The sequence below is a fragment of the Cataglyphis hispanica genome, chromosome 13 (assembly GCF_021464435.1).
Source record: "Cataglyphis hispanica isolate Lineage 1 chromosome 13, ULB_Chis1_1.0, whole genome shotgun sequence".
Classification (NCBI taxonomy): Eukaryota; Metazoa; Arthropoda; class Insecta; order Hymenoptera; family Formicidae; genus Cataglyphis; species Cataglyphis hispanica.
In genome coordinates, this window is record NC_065966.1 from 5,007,037 (window position 1) to 5,028,620 (window position 21,584).

The window sequence follows — 21,584 nt, forward strand, 5'->3', positions numbered from 1 at the left end:
ATCTTCTCCGTTGCACTGCGGAGATCATCTCTTAATCATTCCGTCATTAACAACATCGTGATACTTGTTAATTAATAATCGACGAAGAAAGGATATTATCCGCGATTGCTCATTCCAATAGAAGTCGCTGCAGTTTTTCGATCGGCGACTGCAAACGCTTCTGACTACGACACTAAGTTCACAATGACATCAATGAAAAACGGAAATACGATCGCTTCCGGCTAAGAAGCCAATTGCTCTATTATGTTTTCCATCGTGGAAAATATTATTTTATGTTTACAGAATCCGAGTAGATTATTTGGTCTTATCTAGGTCTTTGCATTCAAATTGCAATGTTATGTGTGTGCGCATATAAATTGATATATTTATGAATCTTCTTTTACTACGGTTTTCTGCTCACTTTATTTGGATTTTTCCATCTTTATAAAATGTAAACAAGCGAATGATGGTCTGTGAGATGCGAGTAAAATTCTTGACTCGACGATTGATTCTCTCAATAATTCGAGAATAAGTCTCTTTTTTTCTTTTTATTAATTTTATAATAAATGGATTCGTGTTTGATTACGTAACGTATGTGTGCAATATAATTTCCACGGTAACAGTGAAACAATTATGCAGAATAAATCTGAAAATGTATCTGGTACAGCAACTTGTGCTCATTTTACTAACTTCGAGAGGCGAATCGTTGCGTATAATTGCGAAACTCTACGGATCCGCGAGAAGTTTGTGCTTCACGTCACTTCCCCGATGCAAGATCTTCTGCATTCGACTCGTTGGAAAATTTCTTCGATATAGGAAAGCAAACACGCACGCGACGCAACTCGCTCTTAAAAGCCCGGGAACGATCTAGGCAAAAAAAAAAGAGAGAGAGAGAGAGAGAGAGAGAAGAGGAAAAAGAAGGATGAATCTCATCGACCCGCGAAAAATCAATATCGCGCACGTGCTGTCTTCTCGAACACGTATCCGTCCGTCCTTTACGGTGCATTTTGCAGGAAAATCTCGTTGCATTCGCCGCGGTTATTTGTAGAATTCAATGTGCATTGATGTGAAGTGCTCTCAGGAATCCGCAGCGTTTCCCTCGAAATTCTATCGTATATTTACGCTGCAGAAGCCGTCGAGACGCTGCTGACTCTTCTTATAATTTTATCTCACATTCTTATATCCATGATCAATGGCGGTGTCTTTTTTAAGAGACATCTTTTTATCCATTTCAGAAAATGCAACTTAAAATCCGCAATCAATTCGCTAAGCAATATTTTAAATATCTTTAAATAATGAATACCGAAACTCTTTCGATTCTTTCTATTGTGATTTGTTATCTTGTTTTTATACATTAAAAATAATTTATATCATCAAAAATATAAAAATCTGTAACAGAACTAATTTGTTAGGAAAGTTGAATTATCTATTTTTTTATCACCATTTTTTAAATTAAATCGGTTATCGTTGTTAATTAATTGAATGTGTCGTAACAAAATAAGAACAGAATAAGAAATTGCGCTCTAGAGAAATTGAAAAATTCGAAATTTAATAACAGGAGCAAAGCGACAATTCGCTTCTCTTTCAACGTCGCGGCTAGCCTTAATGTACGACTCATATAAAGTGCGTTCTGCAATTATTTCTCTTCTTGATTCGACGTATTGAAACCGGTACGTAATGGCGTTCCAATAATAACTGGAGCAATTTATCAAAGAATGCGCGGCAGAACGAAGAAAATGCTCGGGAAAGATAAATCGTTAAAAAAAAACGTGTAATTTTCCATTTGTACATTGAGTAACTCGATACAAATTAGCGTCGTATCTTTCCTTCGTTTTATTGCAGGGAGGAATAGCCATGAAGAAAGGAAGGAGAGACAGATTATTTCATTTAATCTTCATTGATCTCGGCTACGCGAAATCGGATTGATATATCCAAACCTGCATTCCGGCGATCGATGCAGAAAATTTATTAAAAGTTATTTTTCTATATATGCTATATTTTAACATATTTTCCTATGTACATATATGATTTTGTTTGTGTGGATTTGTATGTATATTATATTTAAAAGATAGTATATATAGAAGAAAAAAAAAATTTTTCCGGACTCATGATTTAGATAACATTATGACTTTTTTTTATTATCATTACATTTGAAAGAGCCTCGTGATCTCATCTTATTCGACGTATATTCAGTTCGGGAATCTGATATAGATCATCGCGAACCGCCCTGTTCCGATTTTGTAGCACTGTGAGGTTTCGTAAACCAGCTTCATGAAACTCGTGGAATTCCCAGATGACAAGAACATCCGAAGAATTTTATCCGAAGAATTTCCTTGCGCTCCTCCAACGAGGCCTTACGTGGAAAACAGAAAGCAATGTATATGGCCGATATCCCGATTTTCCACATGGTTTTTAAGGAAATTTAATTTTCTGGGTCGGAGAATAATAGTTGCAAAAATAAAAGTCGAACCATTCATTATATCAAATTATTTAATTAATTTTTTTAATTGAAAGTAAAGATGCAAAATCGATTCGATTTCACGAAGTATCTAAACAAACTTGGAAAATTTAAGACGCTTGGAAATTCCATCTTTTTATTTTAATAGTTGTTTCTTTAAATAATTATGTTTTTTTTTCCTATTTTTTTTTTGCAATTCTTCGCAGAACAATGTCTCTTATAAGATATAAAACATTGCAATGCCGATTGTGCGTCGCGAATAAATCAAGAAGGTAATGTTGAAGGGATGGTTTTCGCGCAAAGTAAATGCCCGTTCGATTTAAAAATATACGCGTTGTTTCTGTCTCACACACACAGTCCACTCATTTTCAAGCGTAGTTGATTTCAAGCTCAATATTTGCGGCGGATACGCAAAAAACTGATCCGTCCCCGTAACACGCCGATAAAACGAGCGCGGGATAAATCAAGCGTATTATTATGGAGGGTGCTATTAATTTTACTGCATTGACGTTGTTCCACGTGCGGCGAGTCATAAACGCGAGGGACGCCTTGCTGATACATGACCACAACTCGAGCGACGTGCGATGTCCCGATAACATTGGACGATAAAATATTCGTGAATAAAAATCGCTGATTAATTTCAACAAATGCATAGATATATTTTTTTTTATTAGCTATAGATTTGACGTAGGGGATCAGATTTTACTCTTAACATTGTGAAATACAAAGGAAATATTTAAAATAGATGTTACACACATTATGATAAAAATATAATTTTTTTAAAAAATATAACGATTTATATGAGCGTGTGGATAAGATGATGAATTGATGAGAGAGAGAGAGAGAGAGATGTCTTGAAAAATTCTATAGAAAAAATTAACATACAGTGCACATGAAAGAAACGTATTTAAAATCACCGCGAAGTCCGCGAATAATTATATCGAGACTCGGTTGATTAAGATTGATATCATTGAAAAATCGTTGGACACAGACGGGAAAGAAAGAATGAAACGTGGAGCTTGCTGGAGAAATAAAGAAATTAATAGACGAGCACGATTTTCATCATTCGCTGTTGCAATTTGTAACCAAGAATGTCGTTACGATTATCTCCCATGTACCGAATCAGACTTGTCGCTGCGAATAAAATACAGCTGGACCATGATAAATGCATTGCAGTCTATCAATTACTGTCACGTGCAAACATTTCAGCTGCAAAAATATACGATTCGTCAACCGATTGTATAATGTAATGAATATTCTATTGTTTATTAAATGAAAATTTTTATCGAATCTGTAAAGAGAGATTTTACACTTGACAGGGGATACAATGGTAATAATAACGAAGCTTTTACGGTCTAAAAGATCCAATAATTTCGCTCTACCGCAATAATTTCCGTCGAAATCGCAACTACTAATAGAGGAAGGCAGGCTGGATCTACACGATAATAAGGAAAGCAATCTCTTATACTTTGCCTGTCGTTCTCACCCTCCCCTGCCATTAATTTCCCGTCATTATCGCCCTGAACAACATCTTATCCAGACGCTTAGCTAACAACCTGATAGGCGTGCGACAAACTTGGTTATCCTAAATTTCTCACGCGATACTTTTCGTGTTGCTTTAAATTTACATCGGTCTATGCAATTTTGTATACTCTTGTTTTATCTTATCATATTTTTAATATTCTATAATATTCTTTAATATTCTATAATAATCGTTCTTCCACCCTTATTTAATTGAATGTTTTAATTAAAAAATCTTGAAAGAATATTATAATCATTAATATATTTTTTAGTATAAATTGACAAGTTATTGTTTTTAATAAAAATATTTTGAACAAAATAAAGCGTGATTTGTTTTTGCCGTAAATTATTGTAATTTTGAGATTATATTTGGCAAGTAGCCACGTATCATACACGCTATGCAGGGCGTTTAGTTGGTGTATTCTCGGCGTTGTTCACGGGTAAAGCATACTTGGTTCAACCCAACAGAAAGGATGGGTGACCACTGCTTGTGTTGCGCACGCTGCGCTGTTCTCTTTCTATCATATGTTGTTTATTATCTCCTTTGAGGATTATCATATGCTGCGCCTTCTTCCCTATGAGAAGATGCGGTTCATTCTTAAAGGTAGAGAAAAAAGAAGTGGCATCCTCCACCTCGATGCGAGTAATTTGCACCTTGCAAAGAGACTATAAGTATGCCAACATTTTTTTTTTTATATTTTGATTAATATTTGTAATGAGTCTTACATAATTTCGTGACGCAGATATTATTTTTAAGAAAGAAGGATTTTTAATACTGAACATAAAATTTATATTGTAATCTAAATAAATCTTTGCTCTCATATTGCTTAATCTAACATTGTGCTGAACTTAAATTTTACATAATGATTCTTTTAAGAAAGATTAATTATTTGTACTATTTTGTGAAATTGAAAAATCTGATTTCTGAAATTTACCGATATTGTCTTTAATATCGCGGAAAAAAAATTACATTGCAGCGAAATCTGCAGTAATGAATTACAACCCACGAGTGTTGCGTGTTGTGCAAGCGGTAAATTGCATCGTTCAAAGTGGCCATTCTCCGTGCGCGATTTCGGGAAAGGACTTCTCTCCGCTTATGAACGATATTTTCGTCTGGCGTGTAATTCGCACAACTGTTCGTGTCTCGTAAGTAGCTGTATTTAGTATAGGGGAGCGCGAAAGTACGCGTCGGACCGCATAAATGCTCAGCTGCTCGAGACGCCTGTGGTGGTTCCCTCTGATGCACTGTCACTTTGCTTTAATTATACGTCTCAGGCATTTAATGGTAAATTGTCTTATAATTCGGGTCAGCTGAGAGTCATTCTTTATTGCAACTGAAATAAGTTGAAATGGGCGGCTGCGAAGAATCCTCGGAACTTGGTATTGATTCGCGTGTAGACAATAATGAGGCTCAATCCTAATGGATCTCTTAATATTTCTTGTTTGATAAATGAATCGTTATGAGCGTTATGAAGATTTTTCTAAAGATCTTTGTGCATGCGGCGGAGCACTTTTTAAGTGCGAAACGTAATTAAGATCTTTCGCCGGCAGATTGCTATTTTTTCAGAAATATGTAGAGTGACCTTAATTTATAACGATCGGTGAAGCGGGTCAGGGGACAGTTTATATAGCTCGCTTAACTTTGCCATCGCGCCGGCGAGTGTCCGAGAGTTCTTTGACCGCTGAACTGCGATACAATGCAACATTTTGCGTCGCAATATTGACCTGTTGATACGTAATAATAATAAATCGATAAATTTCATGCAAGTGTTCAATCGAAGAGATGATATACGTATATATATATATTTCCGAAATGAGATATGTTTAAAAAAAATAGCCGGATATGTATTTTTACTCTGTTATTTTTCTAGCTGTATTATTTATATGAAAATAATGATATGTAATAAGACGAGGAAATTTGAAAGAGAAATGCGTGGTACGTAAAGTTGCATAAGAGAAAAGAAATTAATGTTTCAGCCGATGAACATCCGCCGTGAATACATTATGTTTTTTGCAGAATCCTTGTAATGTGTATAATAACTACTAATTTCTAAATAAGCTAGTCTTATATGCCATTAGCAATACGCATAGATTAAATGTGTACAAGGTTTACGTTCATGTTATCTCGCTGTTACGTAAGTCGCATCGCAGATGCGAGATGAAGCGAGAACAAATTTGCGAGTTTGTGTTTTGTAATTATTTGTATACGAACGCGTAATTTATTATGTTTAATTAAAGAGAACTATGTTCTGTTAGGAGGTAATTTGATTTAATATTCTAACAAAGACACTCATATAATAATTTTTTGGGATGGTTCAAAAGTATTGTACTTATAATACATAAATATTGCGCAATGCAATGTTTCGTACATTTAAAAAGATCCAATAATTTGATAAAATTCACGATCCTTAACGATTCAGATTCATGGATCGATTGCAAGTTACTCAAAGGCTGTATCTCTTACTATTGATTACTGACGTGCATCCGCATGTAGCGCGCATACTTTCTAACAGAGCGACCTTCGCAAAATCGATACTCTCGTTCCGTTCTCTGCGTGCGAAATATTTCTCGTATCTCAAGCCTTAGTTGTGACAATGAACAGGCTGAGCCGAAAGGAGTGGTGGAGATCCGCGAGTCGGTTTAAATTAGTGAGTCTAGACGTCTCGGAAATACCACGTGGTCGTCACACTACATCCGTCGTCTGACAATTCGAAAATTCGCGCGTCCGTCCACCGTCTTCAATCAAAAATCCGTCTGGATCCTCGCAATGTGACTCGACAGTCAGCTAAAATGAAGCTTATTGTTAGCCCGCACCGTGTGCGATTTACAACCATATATGAAAATAAATGTAATCTCAACTGTCGACAGTCGCGGTCGTAAAAAATACAATTTGTGCACAGTAATCTCGATTTATCGCTCATTAACAATAGCTTTTACGACAGCGACCTTTGTCTAATCTTTTAAGTTTAATGCTTGAAAAATTCAATTTTGAGTTTAGATATAATTTATCAGCAAAATTTTTTGTCGATAGAGCTTTAATTTATTATTATTATTCGCGATTAATTAATTTATTATTATTATTATTATTATTATTATACGCGATTAATAAACAGTGAATTAATTAAGAGTTTTCACAAATGCATTTAATTTACATAAGAATTATCTTTATATCATGAATTAAAATAATATTCCATGACACGCGCTTGAAGGGAAAAATATTCAGCAAAATTTTATTTTTCTGTTTCAGGTATGTATCTCAAAATAAATTCGAGACAAAAAGAGATGCTTTATATGCCTCATCCGATTTAGTCAGTCATCTTATTCCTCGGTATCTTATTGTAAGTTATATAACATACATTCGAATTATCACCTCGTAAAAAATAGCTGTAGCCTCATTGTCGGCGTATTTATCCATTTAAATTACGGCGAACGCACTATGTTCGCGTCATCCTTCCCAGTTTCACCAATCCATCGCTTCGTATTTGCCACACCCACGATTGTCATCTCGATTCCTAGACTTACGCGTATACATGTGCTCATTTAAGAAAGCGCGTGGAATTGATAAAATCATCTGATATGAATAGCAACTTTCGCTTGCTATTCGTTATGACTCCTAACTGCAAACATGATTCAACGATTGAGATTACAGGCAGACAAACAAAAGAGAGAATTTAAATTTTTAATTATGGAATTATAAGAGCTGCATTCTTTTCTCTCGTATATTAATTTATAATATTATAAGGGAAAAGTCCGCTCGTAATCTCTAAATTAATTTCAAATTTAAATAATACTGTTTTTGAAAAACGAAAAACATGGGGAGCTTTTCAGTAAGAAACAGGTATAAATACAAAATCATATGATTAGCTGTCAAATAGAAAAATTCGAAAGCTCCCCTAATAGAATTTTGAAAAAACATATTTATTTACATGTATCAATATATCAACATTTCATAGAATATAGAATTACATTCTATTTACGATAGATAATCATAGGGTAGTGTCTTAGTAAACTATCGATACTCAGAAAAACATATCTCTGACGAAATAAATCCTAAAATTAAGGGCGTAACAAAAAGTAAATACGTGAGAATTGAGATGATTCAAACTTTTTAAAGTATATTTATTTAAACTAAAAAAAAGAAAGAATAATTTAGAATCTCCCTCGCGCGCTCACGTGCACAGTTATAACTCCTCGGCTTTTTTTACAACGCATTCTACATTTTGTACAACTTAAATTGTGTAACGGATCGCTCTGATCTAACAATAAAAAATTTTTTCACACGGTTATAATCGTCAATGTCCCCCCGTGTGTAACGCGAGGAAGCGCTCGGAGGACAAGCCGACGATACGTTAATTAGAGAAGAGAGTTACGGCGAACAGGGTATATGCCTCTTCCGCCACCGCCAGCCGGCTACCGCCGTCTCGTCGCCGCGAGATGACGCTGCGATCGGCATGGCCGCTCTCAGTCCTCGTGAGCCTCGCTCGGTGTGTGTTTCGTGGCGCGGTCGTCGTCGCCGTTACCCGTCGTTCTCCATCGCTTCGACCGCTTGTTTTCGCACGTCGGTCGTCCGCGCACGTTCGCAATTAATTAATTCCGTTCGCGAATCCGTCCCGTCCGACACCCGCGGCCGTCTTTATCCGTCGCGTTCCTCTACCGCCGAACTATCTCTCTCGCTCTCGCGTCAACAGGAGGAAGCAGCAACGGCGGCGGCATTTAGTGAGTTGTGTCGTACGCACGTATCCGTGTGTCTCAGTGTGCGTGACAGTGCGTTGTGTATACCGACGTCGCGTCGTCGGCGTCATCATCATCATCATCATCATCGGCGACGAAGAGGATCGCTGGAATCTCTCTCTCTCTTGCGTTCTCGGTCGGCCATCTCTCCGTCTCCTCGTGTCTTTCTTTTCTCACCGTGTAAATTCTCTTCCCGATCCTCTCTTCCTTCGTTGTTATCTTCCCGCGATAACCTTACCTTACCCTTACCTCAATCGCGCTACGAAATCGGAGTACTACGCGCCGTGTGTTTACGATCGTTGCGTCCTCTTATCGCCGTCTCGCTCTCCTCTCACCTGCACTTCTCGCGCGGACAGGTGTCCCGTGGAAGCAGCCGGAGGTGAGCCGACGCCTGTGTATGCTCTCTGTGATATAACGTCGTCGGGCCTACCCGCGCGCCTCGACGCTTCTTCCCGAATCCTGCCGAGAAAAACGAGCTCTCCACTGCCCGAATCGTCCTCGTCGTTGTTCGACGATTCGATCAGAATACGTACGTACAACATACGAATTTATACGTGATCGTGTATAAATCACATCGGCGCGTTCGTTCCTTGTGTGTATACGTGCGTGAGAGCACGGGAGGAAAGAAAATTTTTACGCGTATATAACGAAGGCGATGATGAGCACAACACGCCCTAGTATCGCCGATTTGTCCTTGAAGGTTAGTCGGTCGTTCGGCTCGTGAATGGACTTACGTAGTATTTTTTTTGCTTTGAATTCCGACATATGCTATTTATCTCGGGATTTAATAAACGAGTAAATACGCGTCTGAAAATTGTTTCTTAGGAAAAACCTGACTCGACCGAGTGACGATCGTATCTCGTGTACGAAAGTGAGTGTTTCTAACGGTGCTTATTTCCACGATCTCTTAGTGTGAATGATAGGTGATAGAGCGTGGTTAATTATCGGTTAGATATCGCAGGAAATGTCGCGTAAAGAAGCTACATAACGATACACGACGATAAATCTTTTCTTTTGTTTATCCAAGTGATTTATTCTTGTTTGAGCATTTTCTAAATTACTCGACGCGCGATTAATTAATTAAACGTGACAGTATGACGTAGAATTGCTCGCGTAAACAGGATCCATGTAACAGCAACAGTATTTACGAAACTCTATACAATGCGACGTATTGTATAACATTAAGCTTCATTTAAATTTATTTCGATTAAAGATAATGCAATAGAAAAATAGAATCATTCTCGTGTAAGTAATCGTGCAAGGGAATCGCATATATTACGTCGTCAACGTAAACAGTAGTATCGCTAAAAATAAATGGATTTTTATTCTTACACATGCGCCAAATAAAGTTATTATTCTATTTTATCGCGTTTTCATTAACGCGCCCAATCGGTTTATCCTTCGAAATAATTTTATTGTTCATAAATCTGGCCGTAAATCGCGCCGAAGTAATTAAATATCGATGGCCAACGTTTCATATCGTACGGGAAGCAGCAATGATATCCTTCAGTGATAGAACATTCAGCGATCCCATCAATTGAATACTTTAGAAAATTTATTTACATTCATGTCGAATTACACGAAAAATTTTCTCATATCTTAATCTGCATCTCAAAAAATTTCGGGGTGAGATACAGATTCGATTTTGATTTCAATTAATTATAAATGCATCCGCAGATTTATTAATCTCACACGCCGATTATATTCGTCATATATTAATAATTACATTCAACGTTCGCACAAATTAGCAGGAAATTGTTTATTTTAAATTTTTTACAAAAATTTATCTATTTAACGAGATCACGAAATCGGATTTCTCGTAAATCACATTATATTCTAGTTATATTTTTTCCGATATATTTTTGAGAGAAAATCGTTCGCCATTCGTTGTATAATCGTCGGTATGCTCGCGAGTGAACACAATGCATGCCATTCATGACGATCGGGCAGTGGCTCTGGTAGTTAACTTTTCCTCATTCGCTGATGCGCAGGGACGCGACTCTCCTCCAGTCATCAACGTCCGCCAGTCGCTCTCGCGATTCTCCTCCGAGTGCGAGTAATTTTCCATAGTATGTGCCAATCGCGTGGAATTCCGTTGTAAATAGCCAGTGACTCTCCGTGAAGCCGGTTCCGGCACAGACGATGATTTTTCGTCTATCTTGATTCCCGCTCAAGTGCTCAGTGCCATTATATAGAAGAACGTAGTCACTCCCGAAAAGGAATTTCCGTCTGCAAGATAATTGGTCTAACGTCAACAATAGAGCGATAACAAGAGCGTCATATTCGCTCGATGTAAACACCGCTCACGAGATTACGCTGTATGTTTAATTGACAAGTGTCATTCTGAAAACACATCTGTCGAGATAATAGCGTGACGATCAGATGCACGAAGAAGCGATCGAGAATTGCCGATAGAATTTACCGAAAACAATCGTCACGCGTAATCTCGAGATCTCGAGACGATCGTCTCGTCGTCGTCCGGGGATCGCGCTCTCGAGCACGTGGCCGCTGCGCGCGAATCTCACCGTCAAGCCGTGGAGCCGCGAACGAGAAGTGTCGAACGAGGACGACGCGAGTCGCTGCTGCCGCCGCCGAACTCTCGAGCAGGTGCACACCGGGATGCGCGTCGCGTCGACAGGGCCCACCCGGTAGCTCCGTTGCCGGCTCTCGTAGCGATCCTTAGGCCTTGGCGCCGGAAGAGACGGGGTCGCTGCAAGGATCGGGCTTCGAGCACCGCGATGTCGATACGCGTGAGCGGCGTCTACCTGGTGCCAACCAGTCCGGGCGCCACCGACAATGGCGGCAACGACAAGAGCGTGGATCATCATCATCATCATCAGCAGCAGCAGCACCATCATCATCATCATTCGACGAAAACGGTGACGATCGTGACTGCGCCGCAGCGCAGCAATAGTCTGGATTACCTCAACTTCGAGGAGAAGCGACAGATCATCGCGTCGTCCTTGTCGCTGAGCGATTTCCTGGCGCATGGACCGGCAGCAGCCGCGGCCGCCGCCAAGGAAGTAGCAGCGAATACGGTGATAGGTGAGTCATTCGTTAAACATGTGATTGTTCGTGTCATGAAAAATTGCGCGACTATCTGCGCCGTGAAAACTGTGCACGTGGTGGGTGTATTGATAATGTGGGAGAAAAAAATTACTTTAATACACGACGATTGATATTTAATATATTAAAAAATATATAATCAAATTTGTCAGGCATTTAAAAGATTTATAATCTTAGAAAATTTTATTACAATAAAATCTCTTGCGATTATCATTATCAACAAGATTTTTTTATGAGCAAATAATTTTAATAATGTAATCAATAATTTAATAATGATTTCCGCCTTTGATGCAAATCATAGTGAAAAATTTTGCGAAGAAATATTAAAAAAAGTTATGATGATACGAGAGCCTTTCTCTATTGGATTGGTTACTTCGTATATCTACCTGGATAGATTGAATACGAACAATCGGACGAGGCATTCTTCTCGGTCGATCCGGTTCTATGGTATTCTATACAGAGCGTGAATGTTCTCATTTATCTACGACAGTGTCATGTCTGCCACGTTTTATTCTATCTGCTTGCGATGATATTGGAAATAATTATCGCGTTAGCGCGGTAAGCATTTTATCGCATTTATTTTTCGACGAATATACATGATTCGATATATTCAAATATTATTGTATTTTTTTTCTTTTTTTTTATTAAGCAAGTTTTACAATAGAATGTCCCAAAATTATATTTACTTTCAAATATTTTATCACAATTTATAAAACAATTTTTTTTTCTCTGACAAATTTTAATATTTACGATCAAAGAATTTAATCTTTTCTTAATATATTTTTTATAAATTATGGTCATTCTTGAATTGCAATGGAATTTTATCAATAGAGATGCGAGACTCACAAAAGTTGCGAAACGTAAAACGCTCGCTGCTAATGAACTTTAAAGCGAACTCTATCGCTTATTTAATTGATTTTTACGTGAGTGTGCACTTCATAGCTTTGATGCCAACTGCATTTAAATAAACTAACAAGTTTAGCGGCGTAAATATTGCCTCGTAAAAGCAAATCCTGGTAAAGAGAGAGAGAGAGAGAGAGAGAGAGAGATAAAAAAAGAGAGAGCCGCCAGATTTATAGCGCCGAAAGAGTTAGTTAACAGGTGAACGAGGAACGTGGCGTCGACTTCCACCGCGTTTCGATTATTCGAACGATAATTGCCGGCGATTCATTTTCATCGATGACGGTTGCGTGATTTACGAGCGGTTGAGAATCGATGGACACCGCCTCTCGGTTGACGCGATTAGCAAGGCAGCAGCGGTGAATCGAGATAATCGACACGGCGAAGGGTAATGTCGACAGGTAAGCTAGAAAGGATGGGGGTGGAGGGGGACGGCAAGGACGGGTGAAGGGAAAGACGAAGATGGATACGCGTGCGACGTGTTGTATGCAAGATAAAGAATCACATCGTCGTCTCACTTGGATTCCGAGTCAAGGAACTCTGGTAGCAAACGCGAAAGAGGCACGACTTGTAAACAAACCCCGCGTGCGTGGACTGCGTACGTGCGTGCGTACGGTGCGTCGACCATCTACACGGTGTCCCGAACGACGAGGTCAATACTGCCAGCGAGACGTCAGTCTTGCGCGACGGAGATAGTTTTTCCTCGAACATTCTGTATACTTGGGGAATTTTCCGAGCCTTCTTTCGCTCGTCGAACCTTACCTGGGCTCTCGTCTATCGCGGTTGGGTATCGTGCGAGGTCGTCGCTCGTTGTGCGAAGAAAGGGACAAAGGGAGGCGGTGCGCCACGGCGCCGGTAGTTCTGCTTTTCCTGTCTCGCTCCTCTTCCTCGTGTGCGAGGTTATTACACGGCCCTTCATTATCTCATGTAGTAACGTTTTAAACGTAGCTCTTTGGGAAACACGGGAAATTGCGTGGATAGCAAGGGAGGATAGGTAGCAAAGGAAAATGAATGTATATATAGTTAAAAATGGAAATTATACATAGTTTTATGGACAATCAGTATATGCGACGCTTTTTTCTTATCGCAGTATAAAATATTATGACATACGCATATAAAAAGTATCAACTATGAAAAATAGCCCCTAATGTTCTCGTTATTATTTGTAAAACGTAATTGCACGGCGATTAGCGCTATGCTTTTACGTTTACGTCACGAAGGAATCTAACGGCAATAAATCTCTGTCTCAAATCTTTCAATATCTCAATTTGTAATACGAATCTTTTACGCACGGATATCGCTGTAGACGATAAGAAGGGCATGTGTCTCTTTCGACCGGAACTGTCATATCAAATATTATCGCTCGGTTTCGAGATTAATATTTGCTCTGTCTATTAGATGAGATAATTAATCGATAACGAAGGTAAAGTTTCGCGATTTTCATATCAGTATGTGATTAATCGCTCAGTGATGTTAATGCGATTATTCAATCGCAATGAGAGCCTGCATAATCGTATTTCACGAACAGCTGATCGAAATAATATAATAACATTTCAATTGTATTCTTTTTCCGTGCAATTTTATTTGTATAAAAAGGAGATAATAGTAAAAAAAATAATAAGATAACTTGATTAAAAAAATATATCATAAAATAATGTATTCAATAAGATATTTATCAATAAAATAATATATTCAAATCTTAATTATAACTAAAATCCATCTCTTCCGTAAGAGCTCTTCAAGATTTTATCCTAGACCACTTTGTTGTTTTTTAACGAACGGATATTAATAACGTGCGGATTTTGCCGGCATGATAGGTCCGCGCCTAGGATTTTTTTTTGCTTTTGACCGAGAATTTTCTCGACGACCGGATATTGCGTTGTAACAGAATCACGTGCTCACGTTTGCGATGATCAATCATCCTCAATACACGATTACAACTACACAAAGAATCGACTCCGAAATATTAGGTTCGTCTACAGTTTTATTCTAAACATATTATAAATTTTCCACGTAAATATTGCACGCAGAGAGCACGGACGTTCATCTCAATTAATAATCGCCAAATATTGTTTTTCAACAGCAGACTAAATTTTTTTCTGTACAATTAATCGGTTAGAAAAAAAAAAAAAAAACAAGTCGTGCAGCAACTGCAGTTAATGGAGCGAGTTTCGACATTGACGAAACCAGTATTTAGTTCACCACTATCGCGAAACCGCTTTATTAACAGGCTGCGAAATAATAAATACGCCAGATGCGTTACGCAACGCGTGTGATCGTCCATGCTCGAGCGAACGGGAGAAAAAGGCATGGTTGATGCAGTAATGGGTGCAGAATGCAGACGTAATATGGCAACGTCGCGCGGAAATCATTCATTGAGTAGAGAGCCGCTCGCTCTTGATGGGTCGACGACTGGCCGACCAAGCTCGGAGCTAAGAACAACGGAACTTTGGTGGCAAAGGGTTCTCCGATGTTGACAAGAGGCCCGAGTTCGTCAATCCGATGTCTGCGATGCGTCTTAAAGATCGGGAAGGCAATTCTAAATCCTCATTAAGCCTTATACAAGCACGCGAGTCTGTTGCGTCTCTCATGAGATTTAAGCACTTTCTCTCTCTCTCTCTCTCTCTCTCTCACTCCCTCTCTAAAGTTGACTTTTTGGAAATATATTTCTACTTTTATTGAGTTTTATTTTTAGTTGTCAATAATAAAGACAAATATATTTATATAAATTTACGTCGGTATATACTGTGAAAGCAACTAAAATAATAACTGGCTTCTCGTTTTGCTTTTCCTTTTTAGTTTGAGCGACTTAATAAATTTGTTTGTTATGTAATTAGATATACATATTTTACTTTATATCTCTCCGTTAACACACGAGGTTTATTCTTCCGTATCTTTACTTATTTGAAATTAAAACGAAACAACACTTACTTATTTAAATAATGTTCTTTATTTAATTCTATCAGACTGTCATGGTCCTATTACTTGGTAATAAGATTCGTGTAAATAACGTAAATTTGGCACGACATATAAAAATATAAGATTTTTTTCTTACATCTTTGGTATAATTTCCCTTGAGTCAAGGTAAAGGCAGAGAGAAATTTCCTCGTTTAATCCACAACTATATATACTAGGTAAAATGTTAATTATTCTACAGAAATAAGAGCCCTCTCGTTTCTAGTCTAGTCCTACCCGCTCTTGTAGAACATCTTTTAATCTATTTTATTAAAACTTTATTCGCTCTCTCTCTCTCTCTCTCTCTCTCTCTCTCTCTCTCTTTCCTGAAAATAAGTAATTTATATTTAGTTGATCGGTTTGTATTCATCTTCACTTATTTTTAATAAATTTTTATTAATGATATACATCTTTGTTAAAATTAAAGACAAACTTGATATAAAATATTATGTGAGTGGAAATGAAAATTATATAAAATATCTCTCAAAATCATATATTATATATTTTCTAGTATCAATATTAAAAAGATTATTAACGACGCAAAATTAAAATGTGTCTAAAATAAATAAAAATATTTTTGTTTGATTGTTACTGTAGGAAAAAATACCTTCGATACAAGGTCGTTGAGCTTAGATAGGCGTGTTTCTTCATTAATTAATTATTCAATCGCGCATATCTTTCTTCCTCCGAAAGATATTTCTTTGCATAATGCTGGCGCTGGCTTATCTACAGTGATGTGCTGGTAGTAAGAACAAAACATGACTCATAGAAAATTCATCGTCTAATTTCGCACGTATATACCGAACACACGAGCTTTTCCACGGCGGAAAACTCGTCGTCTGAACGAGATTGGCAATCGTGTCTTTTTCAAGTCGTTCGTGCCTGCGGATCTTTTTCAATCTGTCAATGATTAATCAAAGATATTTAAATTGACTAAGTTTGCCTAATCGAGCTGCTATTTATAAATAATTAAGAATCAATATAAAGATTATTCTACTTAAGATAAATTAATGCAGTCTTATTTTGGATTAAAGTGGAATAACTTAAGGATCGCTACAACTTTCGAGGTCATCTCGTATATTATATTATGTTGCGTGGCGCGTATCTGTATTTTAACACAACTGACAAGTCAAGAAAGTGGCCGCGGGCGTATAACTGTACGGTACAAATAACATCTTATCTAGAAAAGAGTACAAAGTACGGAGAAAAGTTTGCGGTCGAGATTGAAAGTCGTCTGGCACGTTGGGCACGTTGAGAAAAGTAGCTGCGAAGTTTCCGTTGTGCGATATATATTTCATGATATACGTGCTGGTAATAAATGCCCTATTCGATTCACGTATCGAGACACGGAGGAATATCTTTTCTCGGACAGAAATCAAAAACAAAATAGAGTTGTTTTCGTTTGTCAACAAGAATAAATCGACGAACTAAGAAATTGCCATAAATGTATAATAAATTAGCATGAGAAATAAGCAAGAAGTTGGATGTTAATTGTACGAGATAAATATCGTAAGGCGTTTTATATACACTGCTAATAGGAATTAATGCGTAACAGCCAAATGTCAACGGAGTTGTTCACGAATTTTTGGTCGCAGCGGTTCACCTCTCGACCTACCCTTAATTTCGCTCGAGGTCAAACTCGTTACATCTCGTGTCTTAACAAGCTACCGCCGTCGTATGATTTGCTCATTGAAAGAAGAGCTTTAAGCCCGTCACTCGGCAGCAGCCACGTATTTATCGTGGAATGTCAAGGCTGCTGCTGGTCAGAGCGAGCGTAAATTTCTACGTAGAACAACACACATCGTGCCTATAAAGCGCGGTGGGTATCAATGGAAGAGGCTCTCCCATCTCTCTCTCTCTCTCTCTCTGTCAGTCTTCCTGCGTCGATGATCTCATAGATTTAGCATGATGCGTGAAGAAGAGCGAAAACGATACGATAGCAACGCTCGCCTCTCGATTTATCATCTTTCATCTTTCTTCATAAGCTTGTGTTCCATTTCAGTTACTTTCCTCTTCTTTTCTCGCTTAACTTGCTTGTATAATTAGCTCCTCTTTGCATTCGTGTTCGAGAGACGCGCGGTTCCCACGTGCCGTCGTCGGTGAGTGCGCTTGGCATTATGAAAGTTTGTCGTCTCATATTTTTCGCTATGTGTTAACGCAGTACGCGATAAATGAGTTATTGCACTCGCGTTACGAAATTTACGACAGTACAGGCAGTCTGTGATATAAAACCTAAAGGTTTATGATGATATAAATCGCGAGCGACGATACCGATTAGATAGACAGCGATTAGATTTTTATTTTTATGTGCAATAAAGGCAAACGAACTCTTTTTTTAATTGTTTTCATGACGCATCATTTACGATTTAAAGATATACTCACAGATGTGTTCATTTTATGAATATTATTTTTTATTAAGTATTCTGTCTTTTTCTCTTGCTTTTAATTTTTTAAGATTTTCTTTATAATTTATACGTATATAAAACGTATATGCATAGCAACAGCAGGTTTTCTATCGTAAATTGAGCGATTATACACTACTTAGACATTTGCGAGGGCGTTTGGCAAAGTGGCGAGGGGTGAACAACTTTGCAGCTATTTTCGACAACGTTCGGTGTCGATTATCTACTCGCGGCACAAGCCGTATTTTTCCATCCACTTTCATCATATCGAATAACTTGAATCGAAGAGATCGATATGATATTTCGTAGCTATTTTTATCGAGCAGGTGTTTTTTTTTTTTTTCTTCCCCCAACCGTTCCTTTTTCCTTGACAATAGTCTCTTATTATGGAACAAATATAAGATAAATTTTGCATAGTGACATTCTTTATTTTTTTATTTCTGTGCTAAAATCTGCAAGATAGGAAATATATATTTAAGAAATTAAAGACGTAATTAAAAATTTTATTTATTTACAAAAAATTTAAAGAGATCTCTATATTTTTTTATTCTTGCTTTATAAATATTTTCATAAATGCTGTCAATCTCAATTTTTTATCGTGCTGTTGATATACACGGAGCACTTTTAATGGAAAATAATTTTTTAGAAATATAATATTTTTTACAACTTTCGTCAGCAGTAATTAAAATTCATCGAGGCGTTTACGTCAGAAGACGCGCGGATTAAAGAAGCCGAAGCGTTCTCCCATAATAACAATAGACTACAATTCGGGACGTGTGAATGTGTGATCAAAGCGGATACGGAGTGAAATTGAAGTGCGCAGAATGGTATGGTAGGATCAATGTAGTAAACTTTGCTGGACACTACCATGCCATTTCTAATTTATGGTATTCTCTATAGCCGAGTTAAGGCGAGTTCCCACCGTCCCTTTGTAAAGTTTCAACGGCGCCGCTCGTGCGTGCATGCGTGCGTGAGTCGTTTTATGACGGCGTCTTGACGCTAATAAGGTGAATATTAAATCGCTCAGACGATTAAACGTGTTAATTTTAGTATTAACGCGCTCGATTATAGAAAGCATTCTTTAGGCGCGGCAAGAAATTTGTATAGTAAATCTCACTCACACTAGACAGTGACAAATACCAACACTTTGCGCCTGGCAACTAGATCATAGCAATTAGCGTGTAAATTATTTGACCGGAATCTCGTATTGCGTAGCATTTCCGTTGATTGGAGTTTAGATTGAATAGGAAAATATAATTAAATATTGTAAAATATTCGAAAAATTAAAGTAATAATCTTTTTCTGTTTACAATTATTTGAAAAAAATGAGATGATAATTTGATCTTAAACCGATGTATACAAATATAAAAATTTTTAGAAATCATTGTCATTTTTGGAGATTAAAGTATGCATGAAAATTAATAACATGCTGCACATCAAATTAGTGAATCATTTCATTTATTATGAGAGATACTCGGAATTAACAAACAATGTTATGATTTCCCGGTACGACTCATTGACTACAGTTGATTCATCGATTACGTCAGACGTATACTTGTCGAGAAATATATTTCTCGATAATCATCAATAAGTAATATTGTATGCAATCTAGTGAATGAGAAACATTGAATTTATTTAATTTACACATTTTATAGTTTATAACTTTAGAATTAATTTTATCAAAAAATGTTTGTTGAAAAGATTATTATTTTTTTTATATTCTACATAATAATATTGGCATTCATATTTTATTTATATAACAATCTAATTTAATCGAACAAACACGTACGCGCGCGAATTCCATATAATTACTATAGAAATAAATTCTGACGTAATATGACAAAATGTACACTTAATCTAAAATGCAATATAAATTATGCTAAGTGTTTTTGAGAGACCGCATTACGTAAACTGAGAAGTGTTAAATCATTAAAGAATTTTTATTTACAATTAAATAATATCGTTCGCAATTTCCACTTGGTAGATAGCTCTCTCTCTCTCTTTCTCTTTTTCTTTTTCTCCTCCATCTTTCTCTCTTTCTCTCTAGATTGTCTTTGAAATTACTTCAACGCAATAACGGCAGATAGTCGTCTATGATGATGTCGACAGAATATATTTTTTCTCACGAAAAGAAATTAGCAATCGCGTCATTTGCCGCTCGTATAAAATCATCGTTATTAACAGAGTGTCATGTTGCAACTATTATTAAGAGAACGTTATGAAGGATATAAAGTGTGTTGGTAGGACAAGTTCTCTTTCGCCAGCAGCGAAATTGCAGATACATTGCGTTGTTTACCTTATTTGTGATTCAAGTTAAACGCAAATTCACACGACAAAACTGTACGTAGTCATGTATTCATTGATTGCAATCGAGTTTTATCGACAATTTGATATCGATTTTAGTATCGTAGAGAATCGAGTATCGACAGGCGCGATTATAAAATATGTATACGTTCAAAATAAATTAAAGTGAAAAGTGGAATATTTAAGAATAAGAATTTAAAAATGCAATTTAATCTAATAAATAATATAAATGTGTTGTCTCACATATAGAAAATTATATTAATATTAAAATTGCATATAATAATATTTTAATATAAGAGAGAGAGAGAGAGAGAGTTTTTAAATAAAAAATATTTTAAATTAAAAATTTAAATTTATCATCACAATTTTTATTTTATTTTTTTCATCTGAGAGATGATCAAACACGTCGAATAAACACGATTCTTGCAATGTGAAAATAAATGGTTCGACTCGTCTGCTTCTCTTCTTTTGCTTCTCTCTTTCTCTTCATTATTCTTCGTTTTCCTTCTATCTCGCGCTTTAATTGAAGTCGTTTAACATGGGTAGAATTTTTCGCGCAGCTTTGACGAAACAAATGACCGGCTTTCTGCTTGCCGTAAATTTTAGATATATATTTTCTTTATCTTTGTTATTACATAGTATTTTGATAATTTGTAATAAAATAATTTTCGCACTTTGACTTTCAAATTATAATTTACTTGAAAAAAAGCAAATATAGAGAAAGAAATATGACTTTAGAAAATATGTCATGTATTATCTCATGACTTTATCTCATGCGTGCGGTGCCTGTGTAAGTTTCCGAACGTGACGATTTTCCTAACAAAGCAATTCTCTGGATTGAATTATCACCATACTTTTGAAACGCATAGTGTGCTCAATACAAGAGGAAAGTGTATTCGCTGATTGCTGTGCTTCGTACAAAGTTCGATAATATTTTTCAATTTATGTCAAATGAATTCTTTACGTACGTATCGAAGCGAAGAAAGCACGTGCGTTCCGCGGGGATATCCGATATCCTATCGAGTCGCCATTCGATATCCTGCCGTCGAATCAGATGTGTCAGCCGCAGGTTTCGATATTACATCACATACTTTTGCATATATCGAAAGTGTGTTATTATATTTTTTTCTTTTCTCGAAGCGAACATTCTAATACAAACATACTAATTACCGATACATGATCAGAGATAAGTATTGTAAATTGGAAGATTCTGACATAAGAGAAAGACACTGCTTCGAAGATTGCATCATTCTAAAGAATGCATACGC

General features: G+C 36.9%; 1 protein-coding gene across 9 annotated transcripts in view; it reads left to right on the forward strand.

The window, feature by feature from the left end:
• The window catches only part of LOC126854217 (phosphatase and actin regulator 4B), a 203,850-nt gene that overhangs the window by 27,991 nt on the left and 154,275 nt on the right, over window positions 1-21,584 (forward strand). For 4 of the 9 annotated variants that reach the window (XM_050600722.1, XM_050600726.1, XM_050600727.1 and 1 more), the window contains exons 1-2: window positions 8,440-9,218; window positions 10,681-11,734. The exons of 2 other annotated variants lie outside the window; for them this stretch is intronic. In XM_050600722.1, coding sequence (XP_050456679.1) covers window positions 11,428-11,734 — 307 coding nt within the window. In that variant the 5' untranslated portion in view covers window positions 8,440-9,218; window positions 10,681-11,427. Of the gene's footprint in view, window positions 1-8,439; window positions 9,219-9,244; window positions 9,390-10,680; window positions 11,735-21,584 lie in introns of those variants that run through there. 3 more of the 9 variants (XM_050600723.1, XM_050600724.1, XM_050600725.1) reach the window with 3 other exon arrangements.